This window comes from Spea bombifrons, chromosome 1 (genome assembly GCF_027358695.1).
Source record: "Spea bombifrons isolate aSpeBom1 chromosome 1, aSpeBom1.2.pri, whole genome shotgun sequence".
Lineage (NCBI taxonomy): Eukaryota > Metazoa > Chordata > Amphibia > Anura > Pelobatidae > Spea > Spea bombifrons.
The window spans coordinates 26,521,219-26,545,372 of record NC_071087.1 but is presented as its reverse complement, the minus strand read 5'-3'; the positions used below and the strand labels follow the sequence as shown (position 1 = coordinate 26,545,372).

General features: G+C 42.9%; 2 protein-coding genes across 5 annotated transcripts in view; one reads left to right on the top strand and one right to left on the bottom strand.

Annotated features, from left to right (window-relative positions):
* Nucleotides 1–329: 329 nt before the first annotated feature.
* CFAP97 (cilia and flagella associated protein 97) lies at nt 330–9,690 on the bottom strand. The gene is made up of 6 exons (XM_053455219.1): nt 9,542–9,690; nt 7,499–8,276; nt 7,109–7,174; nt 5,633–5,901; nt 1,283–1,436; nt 330–714 (listed from the first exon to the last, which is right to left on the bottom strand). The coding sequence occupies exons 2-6, from the start codon at nt 8,253–8,255 to the stop codon at nt 605–607; spliced, it is 1,356 nt and encodes a 451-aa protein (XP_053311194.1). The 5' UTR covers nt 8,256–8,276; nt 9,542–9,690; the 3' UTR covers nt 330–604.
* A 5,793-nt stretch (nt 9,691–15,483) lies between these two features.
* The window catches only part of SNX25 (sorting nexin 25), a 67,453-nt gene continuing 58,782 nt past the window's right edge, over nt 15,484–24,154 (top strand). For all 4 annotated transcript variants that reach the window (XM_053459140.1, XM_053459155.1, XM_053459147.1 and 1 more), the window contains exon 1: nt 15,484–16,067. In XM_053459140.1, the coding sequence (XP_053315115.1) occupies nt 15,567–16,067 (501 nt within the window). In that variant the 5' untranslated portion in view covers nt 15,484–15,566. The remainder of the gene's footprint in view (nt 16,068–24,154) is intronic.

Genomic DNA, 24,154 nt, shown 5'->3' with positions numbered 1-24,154 from the left:
GATACCCTGGGAAATGTGGGAATATGCTAGAATATTTTTTTACATAAAAAAAAAAACGACTCCCAAACTACTTCCCGCAACAAGGCAGAAGTGCCCAGATACCTGGATATAAGTAGAGGGATGCGGAGAAAGGTACGCAGCAAACATTTAAAGGGGTTAGTAACAATTCACATATAGTTCTAAAAATATTTAAAATATACTTAAAATGCACAGGGAGGTGGGTTACAGAAGAGCTGGTCTATATCACCTCAATGAGTGATACACCTCACCTGCACCATCCTTGTATACCAATCATTTACATTAAAACCATTCACCTTAACACCAGCAATGAAAGGTACTGGGGAAAAAATATAAGGTGTTAGCATGCCGGTAGAGGTCTACAACAGCTGGAGCGTATGCACAACACAGCATGCTGGAATGGCACGATATGCGTTATAAAAAATTAAAAACGTACATAGAGAATAAATAACAGCCACCTGAAATGCACATTATTTGTCAAGATTTTCACAATAGGATTATGGGTCCTTCACACATGAATTTACAAAATCACTTCAATAGAAATCTGGGATCAAGGTGGGGGGTACAACCATTTCTGGGTGGATCATCACAGCCACGCTGCTCGGACATTACTGGACTTTGTAGGTCTTAGCGATGCGGCACTGGAACCGGTCCTGTCGCTGCGGCTGCTTGTACTGGACACGCGTGACAAACCACCTTGTAGAGAAAAAAAAAAGATGTTAACTGCGGTGGAAGCACTGGTGAAGTACAAAAAGGAATATACCGTATTCCCCTTTTTTACACTTGTGAATGTGTTAACAGACATGTTAATGGCGCATATGCTTTTTCTAAAAGTTCCGCAAGCAAACGTGATTTTTCGTGACTTCCTGAATCACGGGACGGTAGAGGTCTTCCTGACCCTGGTGGAACTAATTTAAAGGGACAGGACGTATTTGAAAGATATCACAAAAATATATTGAGCCTCAGAGACACCAAGATCTCCAGGGCTCCAGACTTCACTCACTCTTGCTGCTATTAAGGATATTGCTGCTGTAGGTTTCCATTTAATCTTTTTGTTTTGCTAGAAGAACGCTCAAACAAGGGTAAAGTCAATTATTCTTCTATATGTCAACAACAAATGTTACATTTACCAGGCTAAAAATAAAACACTAATTTTTTAGGGATTAGTTATGTCATCTTGCACTTCTTACTTGGGGTCTGGAAACCGAGGATCAGGCAAACTGTAAGAAACAAAGGAGTTAAACATTTCAGCGATCAGCCTTGCCTTTTGAAGAAGATGAGCTGATCCGGCTCATGGACCTCCCTGACCTACTGGAGGTGGAGGTGAGGTATCCCGCTTGGCGCTGGTAATCCATGAGCTGCTCGGTACGAGTTATGCCAACTGTTGGTTTAACAGATTCCAGCCTTTTTAGCAAAGCCTGCAGGACAATAAAGCAGCAATGTTAGCGTGTGTGCGTGCGCAGTGCGGTATGAAGTGCTAGGGTAAAGGGAGCCACACATTCTCTTCTGTGGCTGTGCACACTAGTGGCAGACAAACACTGAAGTGGTGATTTTCAAAAGATCTACTATTAAGCTTGCAGTAAAGCAGAGCCATCTCAACCCTTTATAATCCAGTGTAGTCCGGCTGCATACTCACTGCTAAATCACACCTTTGCCAATCTATAGATTGAGCTAGCTGAAGAACCACAGGAATTAATAAACAAATGGTTTTAAAATTACCAGCTGGAACTCGATACCAGCGAGCTATTTTAATATGTAATAACACACATGTATTCAAAGCCACATAACGATATCATGAAGGGAACAGAGCCAGCAATGCCAAAACACTATTTTTTTTAAAAAATGTCATGCCAAGCCGCTAACATATATCAGGTTTGTTTGATCTACATGCAGTTAAGATTTGGATCTCCAACCCAGAAGGAAGAGACACAAGGGGCGTCTGAGTTTCTAATATCTTTGGCAAACTGCAAGGTTTTCATGGCGGAAACCTTTTCAGTTCCGTAAAGCTTCAGTTCAGTTCCCAAACACATCTGACGTAGGATACGCTTATCGCTGGTCAGCTCCAGCGCTGGCTTGGTAAATGCTTGGGGAGGGGTGCCGAATGAGACCCCTGTGCGCATTCTCAGAAAGTACTTCCAATGATTCCAATGGGAGCGCTTCCCTGCCGCTAATCGGCTGCGTCACACTGCTATGCAGATGGAGATTTTTCCACTGTAATGGCAGAAGAGATTCTCCCAAGTGGGGACGCACCGTAGGAAAGTCGATGAAGCCACACCACTGTTCTTGGTGTGCATCTCATTTTTCTTTAAGGATTGAAGTATATGAAAGAACTTTCATAATCATTGTTTAGGAGGACACTGGACCGTCCCTTTTTTTTAAGCAAAGACAGGGATCAGAGTAGGTACATTTATGTTCTAAAGTAACCAGCAATCACAGATCCAGCTTCTCAGCTTGCAAGGGGATTCCAGATACTGTATTATATCATTACTGGCCCATAACAAGAGCACTGAACCAGTCCCGGTCCAACACTTTCACCTTACAAGATAAAGTCAGGCAGGCATGACACACAGAACGAGAAGACGTTCCTGCACATATACCCAGTGTCACATGAGCTTGGATGTGTGCCACGCTATGTGCAATCAAATGGAAAGACTTAGCTAAGCAAAAAAGTCAACAGGGAAAGCCAGAAATAGACGATGCTTAATTCCTGAACAAGACACACCAGCGCAATCTCTTCATATCACCCATGCCAGCAGGAAACTATATCCGCTTATTATAACTATAAAGCTGGCTGATTGCATGACCCTATAATATAATGTAAAATCCCTCATATGACCACCAGCTACAAATACACTTTAAATGGAGAAGTTATATTAACCTTCCAAGCCCTCATCATCTTAAATTGCATGCTGGTTTCCTATGAATCGATCATCTCAAGTAACAAAAAGCACATTTGAAGGGGGTTTTTCCCCAGAGATCGGTGCCACCGTTCATTTCACCTGCCCGACAGCTGGTCTTCCAGCCAAGCTGGCACAACCCGGTGCCCACATGCCTTCTCTCATTCACCCTGTATGTTACATCATTTTTCTTTTTTGTATGTGTTTTCAAAATATCTGAGTGGTTCTAGAGGATTACATCACGTTTATTTATAGAGCACCAGCAGATTGAAATTGGCATCGAACAATTTGACAATATCATTAACACACATTAAGACATTGTGGTAGAGAAGGAGAAGATGGGCCCTGCTCTTGGGAGCCTACTCCACGCAGCCCTGGGTATAACACGTCTGCTATCTCTGCCAGTCCTTGGTTAGACAGCTGGAACGCCAGGCAGCTGACTGTTACGCCATAACACCTGTTCCAACTTATTTATACGACACTGGCCCTTCTTAAATGTCACTTTCACAGAACTATAGGGACATTGGTGCTTCTTCTTTTGCAAAGGGCAACAGTGTCCTCAATATAAAGCTTCTCCCAAAACGTGAATAGTACATTTCTCGAAGTCATTGAGAGATTATAGATGGGTACAAGTGCAATAAAAACAGATCGGTCTTTAAATCAGAATATTTCCTGCCAAAGAAAAAAAATACTTGGGGAGAAAAGAAAGCAATTCTCTCTCATCGGGAGTTCAAGGCAGGGGCATCTGCAGATGTAGCAGACTATTCTCAAAGAATGACAGACTGAATAGTGTCTTGCATACTACAATATTCTAGAATAAAGCAAGAACTCAGCTCATACCCAGCGATGACGATTCAAAAAACACCTAAGGCCATATATTGCTTAGGGTGCCACTATGCTCACGCTTATAGCAAAGCCATAACAACTTAGTCGTTGGCAAACACCTATGCAATCTATTTCTACCCTTACCTACTGCTTCTTTTCCAAACATATGAAAGGGGAAAAATATTATCACTAAGTATGAGCATGAGAACCGTCAGCTCACTGCACTGCTACTGTGCAACGTTACTGCCCTCTCCTGGTCAAATGTATTACTACCATTTTCAAATATCGTTCCTAATTTATGTCTAGAGTTATAGTATAATTCTTTAAGGGAGTAAGGATAGAAAGAAAAAAAGACAACTGGACACAACTGTTTCACAATATATTAATTGCACTAAAAACTGGGAAACTTGCCAGTATCCTGATTGCTTTATAGAGATTTGAAGAGAGCCATACAGCTGATTTGTGTCTTATTTTGCTCCTGACAAGAAATATGAGAATCAGTCACCGGTGCTACTAGGGTTAATTGGGGCATGCCTGCATAACGTGGACAATGACATGAATACACCAGTATTGTAGTGAGTAAGGGAGTGCTAGAAAGGCATCCTGCAGCAGAGAGGGAATCAGGGAGGGCATGGACAAGGTTTTAAGGCAGATTTTAAAGACATAAATATTATCACTGGCTCGTCTCCAGATTCTTGCATATACTATATCACACTGCAGGAGTTAACAGGTTTAGATGACTTTATGACCAATCCCCTAGTATTTGTCCAGTACATATAAAAATGATTCCGGTCAGGTAGCTTGAATCCTAGTCCAGCCATGACGTCATGGTTTGGAGCCCTGACGAATATTTGCTTTCAGCTTCACGTTAGGTAAACCCGGCATTAATAAAGCATTTTGGTTTCTACTGTGTTAAAAGCAAAGCCAAAAGGGTTGACACTGGATAACCTGCCAAATGGGAGAGAGTGCCATATTCTTCCTCTGCCTTCATTATGAATTAGCATTTGTGCAACTAGTGTTCATGCTAATGTAGCCCAGTACTTTCAGACGTGCCAGCTTGAGAAAGGTATAGCACGGCTGAAACGTGCAGCATTTAGACGTAGATGTGATTATTGAACTAAGGTTTCTCCAAGCCCGGGTCCTTATTGTTTCTCCATACCTATTCAAGCAAGTTATTCAAGTTTATGCTCCATCTAAGACAACATTGTCTACATAAAGGGTTTTTTTTTCATACTGCACTTGCTATGAAACTCCAGCAAGCTTTTACACTAAGGTATTGAATAACTTATTAAGGTATTGTAGATACTGGTATTCTTATTATTTACTACTAATGTTTTTATTATTTTTTGGTTATGGATTTATGTGTAATAAAATATATATATATATATATATATATATATATATATATATATATATATATATATATATATATATATATATATATATATATATATATATATATATATATATATTTAAGTACCTGAATATTTGTTTTATATTTAGTTTTCTTCTTTGTCAGATCCATTATTAGAAGTTTGTGCCGCTAAGTATTTTTTCAATTTATTTAAATATTGAGGGTCTGGCCCCTTTTGAAGGATAAGTCGCTTTTATTATTTTTGTGGGATCTGTACGGTTTGTCTTTTATTAACTTATTTCATTTATTTATCACAGTGGTGTTTAGCGCTGTACACTATTATATTTATGCTTCTGTAGCCCATTACAATTATACGGAGTTTCATTTTACTCTTCGCCACCACAAATCTATTTGGTTGTAGGTAATGTACATTGACTTAACTCGAGTTATGGCAGGAGAGAGGGGCGATTCCTTTCCATTCTGCATACCGAACCGAAAACTCAAATAAACGAACCTGAAAGGCTTGTGTAAAACATACCATGTTTTCCCTTTCTATACGTTGCTGCTCCCTTTGTCTATTCAGTGCGGTGTGATAGAGTCGGACAGGGGTGGCGCTGGGTTTCGGAGGCGTCAGACTTTTGCCCCGGGGTTTGGATGCCATCCTGGAGAGCTCTTTCAGCAATCTATGGTTTTCCCGGTCAATATGCCTCACTTCCTCGTTCGTAAAAGAGTAATTCTTTCTGCGCCCCATTTCAGGGTGCTGGACTGCCAGGTTTTGATGGTCTTTCTTATCCAGATGCATAAAAGCTTCAAGGAAACATAAAACACAAATCAAATGCGTTATTGTGTAGAATTAGATATCAATGTAACAGGGCAGAAAGGGGATGAAGGGTAAGACCTCAAAGCAGCAGCAAGATCAGTAAAAAGCCAATAAGGCAGATATCTTACAAGCTACCTTAAATAGGTATCTATTCATAATACAGTCTAACTTGTTTTGGGTTAAGTTATTTGGGCAATGCAAGGTAGAGTTCTACCTGCAAATTGACATTTGACCTTTTTCAGGTTATTATATCCCATTATTTGAGGTCACACTAAGCGCATCTATCACTTTTTCTGTTAGTTGGTTTTGTGAATGGTATTCGCTGAATTCTTTGTTTTGTGCACTTATTGGTCATTATTATTCTAGCGGCAACCTGGGAATCTGATTTTGTATGCCTTTTATTTTTTTAAGATCGCGTGCTCCTCTATTTTTGCATGTAATATACAGATAAGGCTTTTAATAGAACATACCAACGCTTCAAAAATTAAATCCCTGGTTATGACAGAGAAAATGCTGAGATGTGAGCAAACAGTGCAAATCATTAAACCATTACCCCGTGGATCATCACGCAGGTCTCCCTGTACAAATATCAAATGAAAATCTAAGACTCCTAACTAACCAGCGGGATAGGAGATACTCTCTGCAAAACAATTTCCGCAAACTGGCGGTGGGAGCTAATTAAAAACACTGTTATTGTCTGCAAGGCATTATGTGAGCTACTGTACAGTTTACAGAGAAACGCTGTAGGGGGGCGCTCTATTTGTCATTAGCCTAAAGATAGAGCACAGAAGGATTACCATGGCAATGCAGAAATCAGGGACAGACTAATTAAAGCCCGACACATGCAATTCGCAGGAAGATCAGGACGGATGCAGCTTAAAACCTTAACTACATGATGTCTACATCGTAAGGCTTATAATTTAAAACACAAACCAAAAACAAAACACATGCATTAGGTTTGCCTGTGCGATGTTGCCTAAAGTAACAAATCTGTTGTTGTAAAGGTGCTGTTCCACTTCTGAGAAGAATTTGGCCGTTAAATGGCACTAGTAATGATATTTCTAATGGTGGATTTGTAGTAAATCACCTTTAATAAAACAATGAAGACAATGAAGACGCAACAGAGGGTATCTGACAAGATAGTGAGCATTTATTTAAACCATAAAACCAACAATTCGCCCCGAACACACAAACCTTTCAGCAGCTGGTTTAGGTCCATAGCATCCTCTAAAATCTTTGGATTAGGCTTCTGTTCAGGATCTGACAAAAGAAGAGGACATTTTACCAAAAAATTCAGGCAACCCAAAAACACGTGGGAGTAGCATTGAAGAGCCGGTTGTTAAATATTAAGAAACACATAGTCCAATATCCGATTCCACATCCAAGCCTGGGTTTGTACCGTACTGTTTACATAGTCAAGACACAAGAACCCAATAGAGCCTTATCTGGGCACTCAGTACACAAATGTATAGATTATAAACAAACCAGGACTGCAGACAGTCATAATATGAACATACATATATTTACCATTTAACAGCACCTTCTACAGACTGTTGGCCTTGAAGGTATCAATTGTTACATTACCATATATTTCTTGGCTGATGTTTTCTTGCCGTTTTACTTTGTTTTTTAGCGTTGCACTGGTAGCTGCCAGATCAAAAGACTGTATCGGACTGATGTCAGGTGTAGAAAGAGGGGTCACATCAGTGACCGTGTCTTCAGATTCCTCCGCATAGTCTCTCAGATCCCTGCCTGGGTACTTCTCAGGGGAAGGCCCTCTCTCCTTTGAAGACTGGTATGAAGATCTAGACGTGCGATCATTTGACCCGGTGTCCGAATACTCTGTATCTGAACTGGACATAGAAGAGGATAGATCCCTGCTATGCTTCCCTGCACTTTTCTTCACAAGGTTGGTTTGTTTTGATGACTTGGGTCTCGAGAGGTAGCTTTCTTCCTCGCTACTATCATCTTCATCTGGGTAGTAATTGTCCTCAAACTCCCGTCTTATTTTAGGAATCCCTGTTGGGATGGTTGTTTCTATTTTCAAGCTTTGTACGGAGCTTCTCCCAGACTTCACTGCACTGCTAGGTCTCATGGCCTCCAAAGCAAAACCAGACACAGCAACTTCACGCTCATACGATGGCCGACCAGCCGCTCGGTCACCATCTCCCTTGCCTGCACCTTGTTCTCCCTCTGCATCTTCTACCGCTTTTTTCACATACTCTGGCCTGCTTGGCCCCGAGGAACTGTAAACGCCTTTTTTTGCTTCTTCATCAACATCACTATCAAAAAAGGAATGATCGACATCACCACCATCTAAAAGGTTGCCATACCGATCCATGACGTCATGAAATCTTGACTTCTAAATTAACGAAAAGAAAAACAACAATCAACAGGCACCACAGTAAATTAACATACTTTCTCTTTTCTCCCCCTTTCATTGCGACTGACCCTACGTGTTTGACTTTTTTGGATTAAGCTTTTTCATTCTTTTCAGATATAATGATGTCTAGACCCCTAGCGACAGCTAACAAAGATTTTCTAAAAATAATCTACCTGGGAGTATTGGCAGTTTCAACTCCCGCACTTCATTATGCATTATGAAGGGCTAATAATAGCAGGGTTTTCAGTAGAATGGGCAGGGCTGGCCCCGCATAACACACAAAGGGTGAAGAAATCTCACTGGTCTAGTTCTTATTGTAGCAGTCACTGTGGTTGGCCTTTCATAACATACAGTGGAGTCAAGGAGTGGAAACAACTCTCCTAAAGCTCCCCTGTCAGCTCTTCCTTTGGCAAATGGACTCCCCTTAGATACCTCCTGCATTTATGAAGATAAGAGCCTATATTTTCTGGTAAAGACCCTAAACCAGTAGTGATCTACCAATACGTTTAAGACGTAAGAACCTATATATAAGAAAACACTAAGGATGGTGACCACATATGCTAGTTGAAGATGCAGCATCATCCTCTGTGAGGGATGGACACCGATTGTCCTACTAAGGTTGTTATGAAGAAGGTGTACCCAGAGCTGTCCTGGTATCAGAACCGACTGAACAGTCGCACAACGCCATGCTCACAACAAGACGGGGGAGGGAAGGTGTTTTGAAAATTAAAATAATCATAGACAATAATATTGATTTAAGGCACCCTGTAATAGCCATCAGGTGTGGCGCTTCCATGGGGTCTGTGGTAATAGTAAATAAAGGCCAGCATCACAGCGATATGCAATGACACCTACCTGGGGCTTCACACTATAAAAGACAATAAAGATGAATCCAAATGACTACGATAGGATTTCCCGGTAAGAGCTGAATTGCCCCACCACCCTAGTTACCGGGGGTGCGCGCGCCTGTCATTACACCGTGCGGAGACACAGCCAGGGACAAGCGCATCGGGTAACCACGGAGACGGACAGAGGGGGCGTGGCTACAACCGGTAAGGAGATGGATATGGTCACGACCAAAGAGCCCCTCCATAAGCTCACTGATTAGAACAGGCTGTGTGTGACGAGAGCTATAGAGGTGCCGCAAACACCCGGGCACAACGGAAATATGAACCGCTAGCAAACAGCTTAGTTAAGGCCGACGTGGAGAACACGCTTGAGATCCTCAACCTCCCGCCGATTACCTTTCAAAATGTTGGGGTGCCAGCTTGCGGGCCGGTGTTTATAGCTGGAACTTAACCGTGGGGGCGCCGGAGAATCACGCGTTATCGCCTCGAGCTCTTCGCACTTATCCTTCTCACAACATAGCTACACTAGGCAGGCAGAAAGCTCCACCCGGTAACTAGTATACGTCACTTCCGCCATTGTGGGCAAAGTATGCCCCGGCAACCATTTGTATTAAGGGCACGTGGTAACGTAAACATCCTGAGATATATTTAGCTTGAGAGCGGGGAATGAGGAGACTAGGTAACCACAGGACAGGATCAGCTCACAGCCTCGTGCTTTGACTATTGCTGCACGATTAATATTTATGAATACGGTTTTTCTTACAAGTTTCTTTTATATTTTAACTTATGATATTCTGTGTCAGACGTTGACAGTGGTACAGCATAACTGCTATCATGATATACTGAGCCAGACATTGACAGTGGTACAGCGTAACTGCTCTCATGATGTACTGAGCCAGACATTGACCGTGGTACAGCATAACTGCTGCTATGACATACTGAGCCAGACATTGACAGTGGTACAGCATAACTGCTCCCACAACAGGATGGAGGATGAGAAGGGTAAAAGATGGGAAGAAAGAGGTGTAATGGCAGTGTATGTGGCATCCCTTAGGTACGCTACTGGCGAAACTGCAGAAATGAAGCAACATTGAATAGGCCTTAACTGTAATTTTGCCATTTAAACCATGTGACCTATTGAAATGTGAGATGAGCCTTTGTGTTCTTTTTGGTCAGAAGTGGTTTTCACCTTGCAACTCTCCCATGGATGCCATTTTTGCAAACAGTGAACTTATTTTTATTATTGCCTGTTCTGCTGGTAAATGGACTGTTAGAAACACCCTAAATAAAAGGACACTTGGCAGGACTGTACATTTGCAAGGGCAGGGCCCTCTAATGCATCTGTAGCAGTATGTCTTGTGTGTTCATGCAGTTGTTAATTGTGTATATTATGGGTGGCAGATATGTCAAAGATGAGCGTGCTGGTATATCATGGCCTCAACTGTCCTGATAAAGACGGGACATTCCCAATTTTGGGACTCTGTCCCGCCTGTCTCTACTTCTGTCCCGCTTTGCCAGTGCCGTAGGAAGGGTGAGGCAAAGGGCACAGCTGCGAGGGGATGCACAGCTACCCGATCAGCAGCCTGCAGGTCTGGTTGGGGAGATCACAATCCCCCTTTAACCGGCCCAACATTAGGGAGCGTCAAGTTTGTCACTTCAGACCTCAGCTTCCATGCCCCATGAATCACTATGCACTGGCAAATGATGCCGAGCGCCGGGATATGACGTCATCCCCGCCCTCTGCATCAATAGCAAGCACATAGTGATGAGGGAGCACTAAAGCAGAAGTCTGAAGTGGCAGACCTCGCGCTCCCATGATAGGATGGAGGATGAGAAAGGTAAGAGATGGGGAGAAAGAGGTGCAGGGGCAGTGGATGTGTATATATGTGTGTGTTTGTAAGCTTTTGTGTGTGTTAGAGCAGTGTAGGTATTTCTAAGCTGGTGTGTGTAAAGGCAGTGTGTATGGGCAGTCATGTGTCAGGGCAATGTATGTGTATATGTGTGTGTTTATGGCCAGTGTATGTGTATGTGTGTGTGTTGGCATTTGTAAGATGGTATGTGTATGTGCATATATGTGTGTGTAAAGGCAGTGTGTATGGGCAGTCATGCGTCGGGGCATTGTATGTGTATATGTGTGTGCGTGTAAGGCCAGTGTATGTGTATATGTGTGTTTATGGACCGTGTATGTGTATATGTTTGTTTATGGGCATGTGTGTGTAAGGGCAGTGTATGTGTGTTAACCCCTTCAATCCCAGGGGTTTTTGGTACCTCAAAGCCCAGAGCAATTTTGCCATTTTTGGGGTATGTCGGTTTAGCGATGATTCTCCTTTCCTGTGAATAGTGTACCCATATAAACTATATATCGTTTTTTCAAGGAGAGATAGAGCTTTCATTTGATACCATAGTTGGATGATTAGCTGGAAATTTAGGATGAGAAATTTAGTAAAAACTAGCGAAGATTAGAAAATTAAACTAATTTTTTTTTACATTTTCCCTCTGAATCCTCACAAAATTAGGTAAAGTGATGGAAAATCCCCTCCAAGTTTATTAATTCAGGTGTCCTGATTTCAGAAATACCTAATTTATATAGATTTTCCAGACTTTCCCAGCACCAGGGAGCGTTCTATTAGGTGTACAATTTTGAATAATTTTTATGCCTATGGCTTAACGGGTTTGGGGGTTGTGAACGGGGGCAGGAGGGTTATAGTGGCTAGATGTTATGCTAGGGCAATGGTAAGTAAGGTTTTTTAATAATTTTTTTATTATCTTTTTTTTATATATTTTTTTTAAATTTTTTTTAATTTTAATTTTTTTACATTTTTTTTTATTTTTTATATATTATTTTTACACAGTAATGGTTAGAGGTCCTCCTAGGGACCTCCTGAACATGCCAGTGATGTCACAATGACATCACAGCCCACATTATAATTTTTTTTTGTATTATTTATATTAATATTTTAATGATTTTTTTAATATTATTTTTTAAATGACTAACCGTTTTTTTTTTTTCTTCTCTTCTGTTACAGGACGGGAGGGGGAGTGAGAGAGATGGTTTCTCACTCCCCTCCCCACGATCCCCCTGCACCGATCACACTGTGATCTCTATGCAGGTCCTCACAGACCTGCATAGAGATCGCAGCGTCTCTGTGCCTCATCGGAGGGCAGGATTTCCCCGCAGGGGATATCCTGTCCTCCGATGACCTTCCGGGTTACGTCAGCAGTGACGTAACCCGGAAGGGAATGTCCGATCGCGCGTTTGCAACTGCGCGATCGCGCGATCGGGCACTTTCAACCGTAGCAGCTTACCGGCTTTCATGCCGGAAGCTGTTACGGGAGATCGGGCAGCAGAAAGCCGGCAATGCCGGCTTCTGCTGCCAGGGGGGAGTCCAGGCTGTCAAACGACAGCCTGGTCTCCCGTGCAGCGGCAGGGATGTGTCCCTGACGCTGCACGAAAGGCTGGACGTACCGGGACGTCCATAGGGGTTTCTTTGTGGGCGTTTTTTGGACGTCCCGGTACGTCTATAGGGGAACTAAGGGGTTAATGGGCAGGTGTGTCTATGGGCAGTCATGTATCAGAGCAGTATGTAAGGGTCCTGGGAGGGAGGCTAACATGTTTCCCTCTGCTTTCATCACCTTCTTCTGTGGTGGGAGCTCAAGGTCTGTTTCTTCCAGCCCACAGTGTAAAAAAGAAACAGACCTTGCACTACCTTAATTTTGGGCCGGTTAGAGGGAGATCTGTGATCTCCCCAACTGGCCCTGCACCCAACATCAGCAATTGCTGATTTCCTGGAACATGTCCCAGGACATAAAAGTAACAGGACAAGCTCTCAGGAGCCCGGAGCCTACCCTTGCGGGATGCAGCCTGGACTGCCCGCTGATGTTCCAGCTGACATTGCGGGAAACACCCCCATTTAAATGGGAAATGGGCAGAGAGCAGAGCATGTCAAGACCCCACTCCTGCAAGGATTCAGGTGCTGACCCGGAGAACCGGTTCTTCTCCCAGAGTTTCCAGGTATGACAGTTGGGAAGTATGCCTCCCCAGGTAGCTGCCCCACTGTCCTGCTCTGGTGGGTAGCAGGGATCATGGGCCAGTTGGAGAGATCCTCTGATCTCCCATGACTGTAAAATCAGGGGAGGTCTGCAAAATCCCCCACTGCAGCTCCCATGTGGCCTCATCGAAATGCTCTGAAGCAGAGTGCCACAAGGTGGCTCTTGGGGTTAGGAGGAAGAGGAAGTTTTTGCAAATCTGCACTAAAAATAAAACATACAGTCTGATGTATTACAGAAAAGGTCAGGGATTTACCAAATTCTGTACTTTCCAAACATTTTGATAAAATATGTAACTATGGCTGTAGATTATATGGACACTATGCTGTTATGCAGAGCCCCGGGGAACACAGGAGGGCTGGACCCACGTAGCAGAGACGGTAGACAGGGCTCACAAGGTGGTGGAGTAAAAGTAAGCCATGACGTATAATAAAGTCTGAGGTCAGGGCAGGCGGCACAGATTCAAAGTCAAGGAAATCCAAGGTCGGGGCTGGTGGCACAGGATCGAGGCCAGTAGACAGGCCAAGGTTCGGTACACGGTACACACAATAAACTAGAAACCACAATACCCAGAGCAAACAACAGTAAGACTCTTTGATCGGGACACTAATAAAGTGGAACTCAGGGTTTAAATAGGAGCCAGGGCGGGAAAGTACAGACAGCAGCCAATAGGAGGAAAGAGGCGAAGTATGAGGTCATCACGCGGGCGTAGGCGCATCATCTGGCGCTAGCAGCAGCACGTTGCGGGACCCGGGCGGGCACGGTAGGTGCAACATATGCACGTTAATGCATATGATAGCTGCGTGGTCCCTTTAGACATGCATGGTGTCCTCCGTTCTAATGCATTTGTCCCTTACCCCACACAACAGCAACTTCCATGCGCAAGTAAATTCTTCCGAACACATCTCCATGCGCGTGATATACTCCGCTCCAGCCGTGGCTCCAAGAACCCTGCGGAGTATGTATTTTTCTCTAGAAGGGCAGTCAGGGATACTAAGCTGCCTCGTTGACTATTAAGGACAAGCCTCAACAGTCTCCATGATGGATACTTAAAGGCTACTGTGCTGAGGAATACCGAAGGATCCGCTTAGTATACTGAATTGTTATATCACGATAATACATTCATTATTAAACACTGATATCGCTGGAGTTCTCGGGCAGCTGCATATTAGCCATTTGTATGTGTTCTAGTTCTGTTATGTTGGCCCAGTCTAATAGACAAACACCCTAACTGCTTATCATACCGCCAGTTGTAAACGATAGAATGGCTCAGTGTTAATTACCCTGCTGGACTAATGAAAGTCAAAGAAAGAACTGCCCTAAACAATCAGCCCAATGTGTGGTTTAAGCCGGGAAAGTCACCCAATATATCACATGACTGCCAATAATGGCGGCCTCCAGATCTGCAGATAAAGGGAGTTTTATGAAACAAAATGAGATAAAACCAGGTTTTTGTCAACAATGACCGACATTACTGTATACAGTGCTCGGGGTTATTACTGTATACAAACTGGGAGTTATTACTGTATACAGCGCTCAGGGTTATTATTGCATACAGCGCTGTGAATTTCGCTCACCATACCAGGGAACTTCTCGGCTCCGGCTACCCGTAGCCTTCTCTTGCGGGACGCGGCCAGACCTGCATACTGATGTCAGCGGGCAGTCCTGCCAACGTCGGGAGAGTTCATGCTGACGGCAGCGGGAAACACCCCCATTTAAAGGAAAAAATGGGCGGGGAGCGGGGCGTGTCAACACAGCTTTACCTACCCCTATGGCTAGAAGCCATTAGCTCTCTCCTGGTAAACAAAACCCTTCCTTCTTTTACCTGCAGACCTGGGGGCGGCCATTGTTGTCAGTCATGCGCTATGTTGGCTATTTTCCCTGCTCAATCACCACACTGAGCTGATGCTTTATGGCAATGCTAATGAAGTCCGTCGCTCAGCGTGTCTGACTGGTCTATTAAGACTGAGCCATTCTATTGTTACCCACAGGCAGTGTGATAATGAGCAGGGTGTTTGTCTAGTAGATAAGGCTCAGATAACAGACAGAACTAGAACTCGTATAAATGGCTGGTACGCAGCTGCCGTTATATTATGTGAAAGCAGTGCTGGAAAGGTGCTGTAACGGAGCTGCTAGGTCCGCGATGCCCGGTACACGCAGGGCTCCTGCTCCGAACAATAACATTGTGTACACGCAAAACGGAAACAACCGGAACACCAATCCCGTCAGTCTCCTCCTCGCAGCACAGGGACGGGGCGGGGAGATGAGGCTGACAGTCCCGGGGATTAGGGAGGAGACTCGCGGAGCAGCCGGCCCGGAGCTTGCGTTCACAGGGGGAGATGTGCAACCCGGCGGCGGGGGATGCTGGAGCAGCATGAATGCCCATGGAAGCCATGCCGCCGGCGGAACGGACACCGGGGCCGGGGATAACAACGGCAGTGCGATCCCTGGAGCTTCTCCCGGCCGGACGGGGGACACGGACCCCGGGGTAAATAACGTGCACTGCAGGAGGAAGGATCCCGGCTGCGTGAAGAGCGACTCCTGGAGCTCCGAGCTCCCTCGCCCTTCGAGCATCGATGAGAGGTGCAGCAGCCCCCACGACCCGGCCAGTACCGGACCTCCTACCTCCAGCTCCCGCTTCATGGTGGCCGCGGTGTCGGGGCTGCTGCTCGTGTCTCTACTACACCTGTGTCAGGGCTCCCTGCTGCCCTCCGCCCCGGATCTGTGCCTCACCGTGCTGCTCCTGCGCTGCTTCATGTACCTGGTCTGTGCCCTGTGCGCCCTCACCCTGGGCTCCCTGCTCGCCCTCCAAGCCAGCGGGCGCCCCGCCGCTCCTCCCGACTTCACCCGAGCCAGGACCGTCCACAGCAGCCGGGTAAGCAGTGGTGGGACGGGTTAACAGCTGCCGCCAGCCAGCAACTCACATCAACCTGATCTTCCACCTCACCTAAGGGGTTAACTCGGCCTGAGTGCAGACTCTGCTGCCGTCAGTGTACACGAAGCCTGCTGCACACTGACAGCTCGAGGGTCAGCATGGAAATAGATCCAGGGGAGGAATAACCTTCTAATTATGCCATAAATGACACTGTTTAGCCCCAAAGGGTGGGCATTCCCTTAATTTATTTCTTAAATAGACCTGTGTTTTCATTTTAAATAAATTTACTTAAATTAATATTTCATTTAAATATTTTAACTAAAACTCATAATATGATGAATTTATGCTTAAAAAAATAGTTTTGTGACCTCATGAGAGTGTAATGGGGAAAAAATCCTGAAATGAGTTTCTTCGTGATACATTTACCATATGTGAGTTTTTATTAAAAAAAAAAATTGGCACATTTTAAAGTTTGTTCCATATTTTTTTCCGGAAAAAATACACTTTATACCAAATTATGCGGCTTCATTTATTGTACCTGCTTTGATGTTGGCGGAGTTTTAACGTGTATTTAAAGGTGCTGTTCCATCATAACACTTCTGTAGCTGAACGCGACATTAGAAACCTCATCCATTGATGCCCAAGCTCTTCCCAGATGTAACTTATTCAGAGTATTTACCGGGAACACGTAATGGTCATGTGACACAAAAGTAGACACTGATAGGTTCTTACAGTATAAACTGGAAAAAGCTATTATTATTAAACCTTCAGAGGAAAGGATAAAATCTTAGATTTCTTTTTAAGCACAGAAAAAATGAATGTTTGAGTGGAACAGCACCTAAAAAAGCACAGAAAAAATGAATGTTTGAGTGGAACAGCACCTAAAAACCAGAGGTTTAATACCGGGTGCTGATTGGACATTGCTGGTGATGTGTAGGCTCAGGGCTTCCTGGTCTCCTAGAGAGGTCCTCGTAGCGGAGATGGGTTCATTGGTGTAGCACGGCTGTAATATAACAGGAATTCTATTTTGCCCCCTGGTTATTGAACGCGTGGTACGTAAACTGGCTACATTTGTTATTCACCATTATAGTAACAGATTATTTCGGCCGGCTGGGATTGAAGGACCTTCTGTGACCCACATCTCCTGCCATTCTTCCAAACGTTGACAATGCTTCATGCTGTCAGTTTTTCGGATTTCAGCCATCTCACGCTTAATGTAGTTGAAATAAATTCAGTGGCGATCCTCGGTGCCTCGTTCGTCATGTCCTGACAGATGCCCGGCCATGTGCGCCCTTTTCATGATGCTTTGTTGATAAGCTCTTGAAGATGAATTTGCTTCGCATATTTCTGGTGAGGATGTGTAGACCTTTTGTGGAACTGCATGGAATAATGAAGACTTTTTATGGAGTTTTTTGGATGCACCATTCTCTATATACACTGCCTATGACTATATCCTGGGGGTTTTACCCCAAGCTGTGGGGGTACATGAACACTTCGTTCCCACCAGTTGGTCCACCTTGTTGATGTTTGTCTTGGAACTTGGTTTCTGCAGAGGAGGTTCTAACGAGATGCGATAGGACGTGAAGCTGCGTAATGTCAGATGCAGATGGGCGACGGTGAACTTCTCATTTTCACTGGTAGCTTTTGTGTTGGATACTTGTTCTTGTTGTACCTACATCCAGTTGTGGGGCAGCACGATTCTGGGTTAAAGGTGGCTTTTAGCATCGATCGTTTTGATGAGTGGGACAGGAATAAAGCTATCCTGAATCTAAGATAAGACCAAGAACCGATTAATTTCTTTATGTCAGGAGAAGTTCTTGTCGGCCGACAGATTCTATGATTCTGCGCGACTCTAGGAGTAACTGCTGGTCAGTACACGTGCTGTGGATGGTCTCCCTCCTGGAGATAACTTTAACGGCCAGAAGGCATGTCGGCTCCTCGTCTGTGAACTCTTCAGATAATGAAATGACTGCTGCTTTCTTCTGTCTGTTCTCTTACATGCTTTAAGCCAACACTATGCGTATGTTCCTGATTGGGTTTTGTGCTGTAGTGTGTGCATTGTGTAGTGGAGACCTGAAGTGGTTAGAACTCCTGAGAGCGAGCCATTCATAAGTTCCAGCTCAAGTACCACTGACCTGTCCTTGCGTGCCTCCGAAGTGGGCCGCTCGTTTTTGCTCTGTGTTTTGCATCACACTCAGCCGGCTAGGAATCCAGAGACCTTAACTTTGCGTCACACTGTTGTAGCTATGAGCTGGTCGTTTATAAGAGAATGTTAGACTATGGATCGCTGGGCTCGGAGAAGCTGCTGCGACACTTAATTTCCAATAATAGTAAATGTCAGCTTTAACAGTTTCTTGTTTTGAGACTGTAATCTTTTGTCCTGCGTTTTTATTACCGGTATGGTTGAATATAGAAATTTAGAATATTTCATTTTTGTCCTGGAAAATTGGAAGGGTAACAATGTAATTTGCTTAAAGGCATGCGATCTATGAACAGCACAGGGCAGAGACTGTAAGATGAAGCATGGGAAAATAAATCTGTAGCATGCAACTGTTTTGTTTGGGCCGATCGATAAATCGTTAACATCCGAGTATTTCCGTTTTCAAGAATAGTGTATACTTCTAGTTTGTTACGTATCTAGATGCTATGTTGGACTTTTCATGGATGGTAATATGGCAACATGAATAGATATTTTTAGATTTGGGGTTAGTAAGTATACCCCAAAGAGCAAATCACTAAGATGCTGCATGTGGGTCAACTGGGCTCCTTGTTGCCCATATCTTAGTTCCTTTCTCCTGGCGTAAAAAGAACCCACACAGATATAGAGGTCCACTGTAGGAGCACCCAAGGGACAAGATGGCTCCAACCCTACTCTTGGATGCTTCTGAGGTTCTTCTCAATATACACCTGCATCTATTGATTATTATTTGGATGATTAAGTTTAATTGGTCGGGTTATAACACAGAACACAAAATCTTGTCAGATTCATTAAGCTTGCTTCTAGGAGGTTACCCATGACTTTTAAATATGTGATATATATGTATGGGTAAAATACCATCGATATAATTTTTTTTAAAAACAGGATTAAACTAAATTGTTCCTTGTTCCCAAATTGTTTATTAGATGATTAATCATTGTTTAATTTTTTTTCTCGTAAGGGTTAATCTCTTACTTGAAATATATTCCTTTTTACCTGCAAAGATTTCTGTATTCCGTTGCACAATGTTTAACACATGAAAACTCTCCCAAATTTGCACATCAGCCACTTCAGAAGCGTATTTCGTAATGAGTGTCCTGGCCTTTCATTTACTTGAATTTTCCAAATGTAAATTCACAGACCCTTGAAATTACGACGGTCTCAAAAAATGCGTTAACATCAAACAAGGATGATTGGAACAGAGAACTGATTAGTGACGCCACTGCGATAACAGTAAATATCCTAATGGTATTTACTAAGAAAACACTCTTCGGGAAGATACACATTTTTTTGTGGTCTCTTGATCTAGAAAAAGGTTTGAGGTATTTTGCAATATTTTATGCTTTTCTTAACTCCTGGTATTACATTGGAAAGGTCTTTCTGCGTGATGTTCTTAGCATATCGCCCAAACCCGAAAGTCATCTTCTTAGTGTGCTCGACTCACATACACCTTTGGCGTGTTTCTGACTGTGAGAGAAATGAGCCAACCAAGAACACAATTTCCTTTCACGATTGTCAATAGCGCTTTTATCTCTTCGCAGCCACCTGCACCACCACACTATATTTTTTATTGCTCTCTCTTTCCTTTCATTCTCATCCCATGCACTTTTTACCTCTCCCCCACCGCTCCCCTCTCTCGGCAATCTCTCTGCTCCCACAAGTCCTATTCCCACCCAAAATCCGTGCCTCCCTTATTGCTATGTTTCCTCAGCCACTCCAGGTTTGAGGAACCTGAATAATCGCATCCATATACCCTGCCACTCCAACCATCCTTTTTCCTTAGCTCACTGGAATGCCCGTTCTGTGTGTAACCAACAGCCATACACGACCACTTCATCTCTAATTACCTTCACGTTCTCACTAACTGAAACCTGGCTAACCTCATGCGACACTGCCTCTCCCGCTGCTTTCTCATATGGCGGCCTCCACCTCACACTCCTAGGCCTGATGTCAGAAAGGGTGGTGGCGTAGGCTTCCTACTCTCCCCAACAGTCACTTTCCAGCCTATTCCCTCTGCTCTATAACGCTATTTCTTCTCATTTGAGGTTAATGCTATCCAGTATTGCTGTCACATACTGTCCCCCTGGCCCTGTTAATATCTTTCTTGACCACTTCTCCTCATGGCTTCCCTTTCTCTCCTCTGATGTCCCCTCAGTTATCCTTGGAGACTTCAATATTCCAGTAGACATCCCTTCGCTTTAAAATTCCTTTCCGTTACCTCCTCTTTTGATCTTGCGCATACTAACTCCCCCTACTTACGATGATGGTCACAGCCTGGACCTTATTTTTTTTCTAGTGTGTGCTCTCACTATGTTCTCTATTTCCCCTTTCCAACCTTAGAGCCATTTCTATTAAAAATATAGTATTCATAGAGCTACATAACCACATGGTCCATAAAACACAGTATACTGCATAATGTATTATATACAAAATAATTTGGCAAAGTGATAATTATAAAGCAAAACTAATACCACAAATCAACTTACAGCAAAAATATAACAAAGGCAAATACCTTTTCTTTAGTTCAACACTAACTTTTTAAAGGGATGGATCTATCCGAGCTGATTTATATAACCTACCCATAATTAGCGGTTTCAGTGTATTCCAGTCTTGGTGGCCGTCCGCCAACTAACCAGAAGTAGACTGATGTCCATTCCATAGCGGCACACTCCACGCAATCAGCCAATTGGCAACTTTCTGGCAGCGTAAGAGAAGAGTAAGTCTTAGAAGACTTAGTCAAAGCACTGCGTAAGTAAGCAAGATTAATTCCTAAATCAAAGAGGTAATTCATTACAAGTTTTTCGGCAGGGTGATTAGGTATAAACATATTACACAAGATGGGGGGGACCTAATCCCATCACATTGAAAATATTAATCCGTTCAATTGTGTACAAAATATATAAAATGAAACAAATATCAAAATCCAATATTAAACAGGGTGCACTGTCTGATAGAAGTGGATAGTCGCAGTATAAAGGCTTATCTATTTAGACAATACAGACTCCGTTTATTGGACAGACATGAATGTTTTCAAAATATAATAAAACAAGGCTGCTAACGGAATAGAATCAAAACCACACAAACTTTTGCTCGAAGCCATGAGTGGGTAGACTAGACAGGCCAAATGGTTCTTACCATTCTGCTTGGTTTTTTTGTTTTGGGGGTCTTCCACAGCTACATTTCTTACTAAACTTTCAATTAAAAAAATCAATAAAAATCACAAAATAACATCAGTAAAAGCAATGAAAACATAGTGCTATACAGCTAACTGCAATTTCAGTGCCAATCACAAAATGTGTCAAATTGCTGTATATTTTCTCGTAGAATATAATGAAACACGTATTTGCATAGGATGCGAGCAGTAGCTCCATTAATGTATAGTTCTTTTCCTCGCATTTACTTCTTTTCACCTTTTCCCATATACCGTATATTCTTAACCAACAATGGTAATGCATTGGGGAATCTGTATTTATTTGCATATGACAAGTGTGTGAAATATGCTATTTCATTATGGTGATTATTTTATAATTTTTATCAATCTGCGATCTGCAGTGAAGTGGCTGATGCCAAGATTCCTAGTACCGCTCCAAAGCCACTTAATTATGCCGCGATGGCTCATTATTCCATACAACTGTTCTCATAAATGTCATAAAGCCACTCTGTTATCCAATTATATTTTTGTTTAAATACATCCTTAATTGGTGCAGCGTCTTTAAATAGAAGTCCAGATGTCCAAGTTCTTGGAATAAACCTTCTACATATGATGGAATTGTGATGCAAACGCAACTTACGCAAGTAAAATTCATAAGGTTTGCGTAATGGAAACAAAACCAGAATCCAAATTTGATTCAATTAAGGATCTGACTCGTGCAGCCCAATCATGAAATAGGTAAAAGGCTCAACAAGGTAAAGAATTCACTGCCTTAAAGGCAGTATTACACCATTATACGCTCTTTAGTGCATACTGCATAATAGCTACATGGTCCCTTTAAATTTTCCTGTTGTGTGTTTTTCAAATGCCTCTCCAGCGCTGACTTGGGGTAAAATGGGGGCATGGGTCTGAAGTCCTGCCACGGATGGCTTCAAGCAGCCAGTCAGTGGCATGAAGGAAAAGGGCATTTCTGTTGTGGATGAATGGATGTTAAAGTACTCGGATCACTTTAATATGAATGATTTTATAGTTGGGGTGTCTGGGACATCAGACAGTCCTTTAACCTACACATACGCTGTTCTGATGCCTTGTACCTGTATAGTCACAGTAGAAGTGCTAGTTTAATACCAGTGAGCAGGTTAAATAGATTTAATGGGACAGGCAATTATGGTTTAACAATAAAATACTTAAAAACACTAACAGGCTGAGTCAAAGTAATAGAAAACATGCTAAAAAATGTAAACTGTATTCTAGCCAAATTAGCAGATAATTGTCCTGTTTCAATACAAATGCTAGCAGTGTGCGATGGGAGTTACGTGTTTGGGTGACCGCTATCACACGTACTGTGTATTATGTATTTCTGATCAATAACTGGATGGATTATTTGAAAGCAACTAATTGATGAGATGTCAAATTACGTAGAAATATTTTCTACGTCATAATAATGAACAAATTTTTGTTAAGCGAGTGCCAGAAAACGCTAATTAAAAGATTGCAGGAGAATTGTGGCTTTAGCTCCTTAGCTTCCCTGTACATTATATATGACCAAGCCTAGTGAGATGTCTTCAGATTCTCATTTCACATTGAATTATGCATTATACGGGGCCAGCTCAGCCATTGCTAGAGAAACCTCCTTGCATTGCCCATGCATACTGAATAGTGAAGTGAGGAAGTTGAAACAGCAACTCTCCCTTTAATGAATAAACCTCAAAGTTTCTGACTGGGTGATTAGTACTGAGCCATTCTGTAGCCACAAGCAATATGATAAGGAGTTGGTGTGCTTATCTGGTAGATCAGGTTATGATTACAGAGCTAGAACACATACGCGTCTTCAATGCAGCCACCTGAGAAGATTATTTCATGCACAAACCGTACATTGCGTGTCTTTTCAGAACTTATGAATATTAAAAGCTCTGTGAGCGTTAAGGGAAGTTACCAAGGCTGTTTGGTGCGTTTCACCCACGTGCCATTTGATAATTGCTGTCTTTATATTAACAGCTATTGTCTTGCTAATGTCTGCAGTTGTGTTTCTAATTGATAAAAATGTTTCAGATGTGGAGAAAAGTCAACCTGAGGGTTTTACTGGGCCAGTGGCTTTCTGTACCGTTGTCTACGTCGTTTAGAGACAAGTTCCCAAGTTCCTTCTGTATGTTTAGCGGTTGGGTGGAATTGTTTTGCGGGGTGAAGTCGTTTCCTGGCACAGGTGTCGGTGCATCTGCAGATGATATGACGTCCGGCTCACTGAACATATTTGCATGCCTGTCACTTGTGTATAGATTGATTAAAAGTGCCCGTGATGCGTCCTGCGTGCTGCTACGTTATAGAGAAAGAAGGAGAATCCTTGTTGTGTTATTAAACAAAGGTGTGTCGTGAGTAGAAGAATGTTCCTTGATGCAGAACTTTCCGGTGAGAGCTCATCGTAATGTGAATACAGTCTGGTTAAGAGCATTTTGTATGATTGTATTAACCATTTCAGCAGACTGAGGAGGAAACACGATGCACTGGCCTTCTAATTACCTTAATTTTCAATAAAACTTTTAATGAGATACGCCAGCTTTTATGGATTGTTTTACATGAAGCAGTACTATCTGTCCTTACGCGTCCTTGAAACCCCCACTATACAATAATTCATATTACAATACTCTAATATCCATTCTTATAAAACAAAATAAAGCCTTTACCTGATGTAGACATTGCAGTCCTGCCTCTGCATCTCTCCTCCTCCTCCATGGCCCGACA

Bases quoted from the DNA above. Each gene is read 5' to 3' on its own strand.
- CFAP97 (XM_053455219.1), bottom strand. From the start codon at position 8,255: ATGGATCGGTATGGCAACCTTTTAGATGGTGGTGATGTCGATCATTCC. The intron at 7,175-7,498 runs GTAATGTAACAA...TTCTTTTGTCAG, and splicing joins CATCAGCCAAGAAATATATG to ATCCTGAACAGAAGCCTAAT. The intron at 1,437-5,632 runs GTATGTTTTACA...ATTGTCCTGCAG, and splicing joins GTATAGAAAGGGAAAACATG to GCTTTGCTAAAAAGGCTGGA.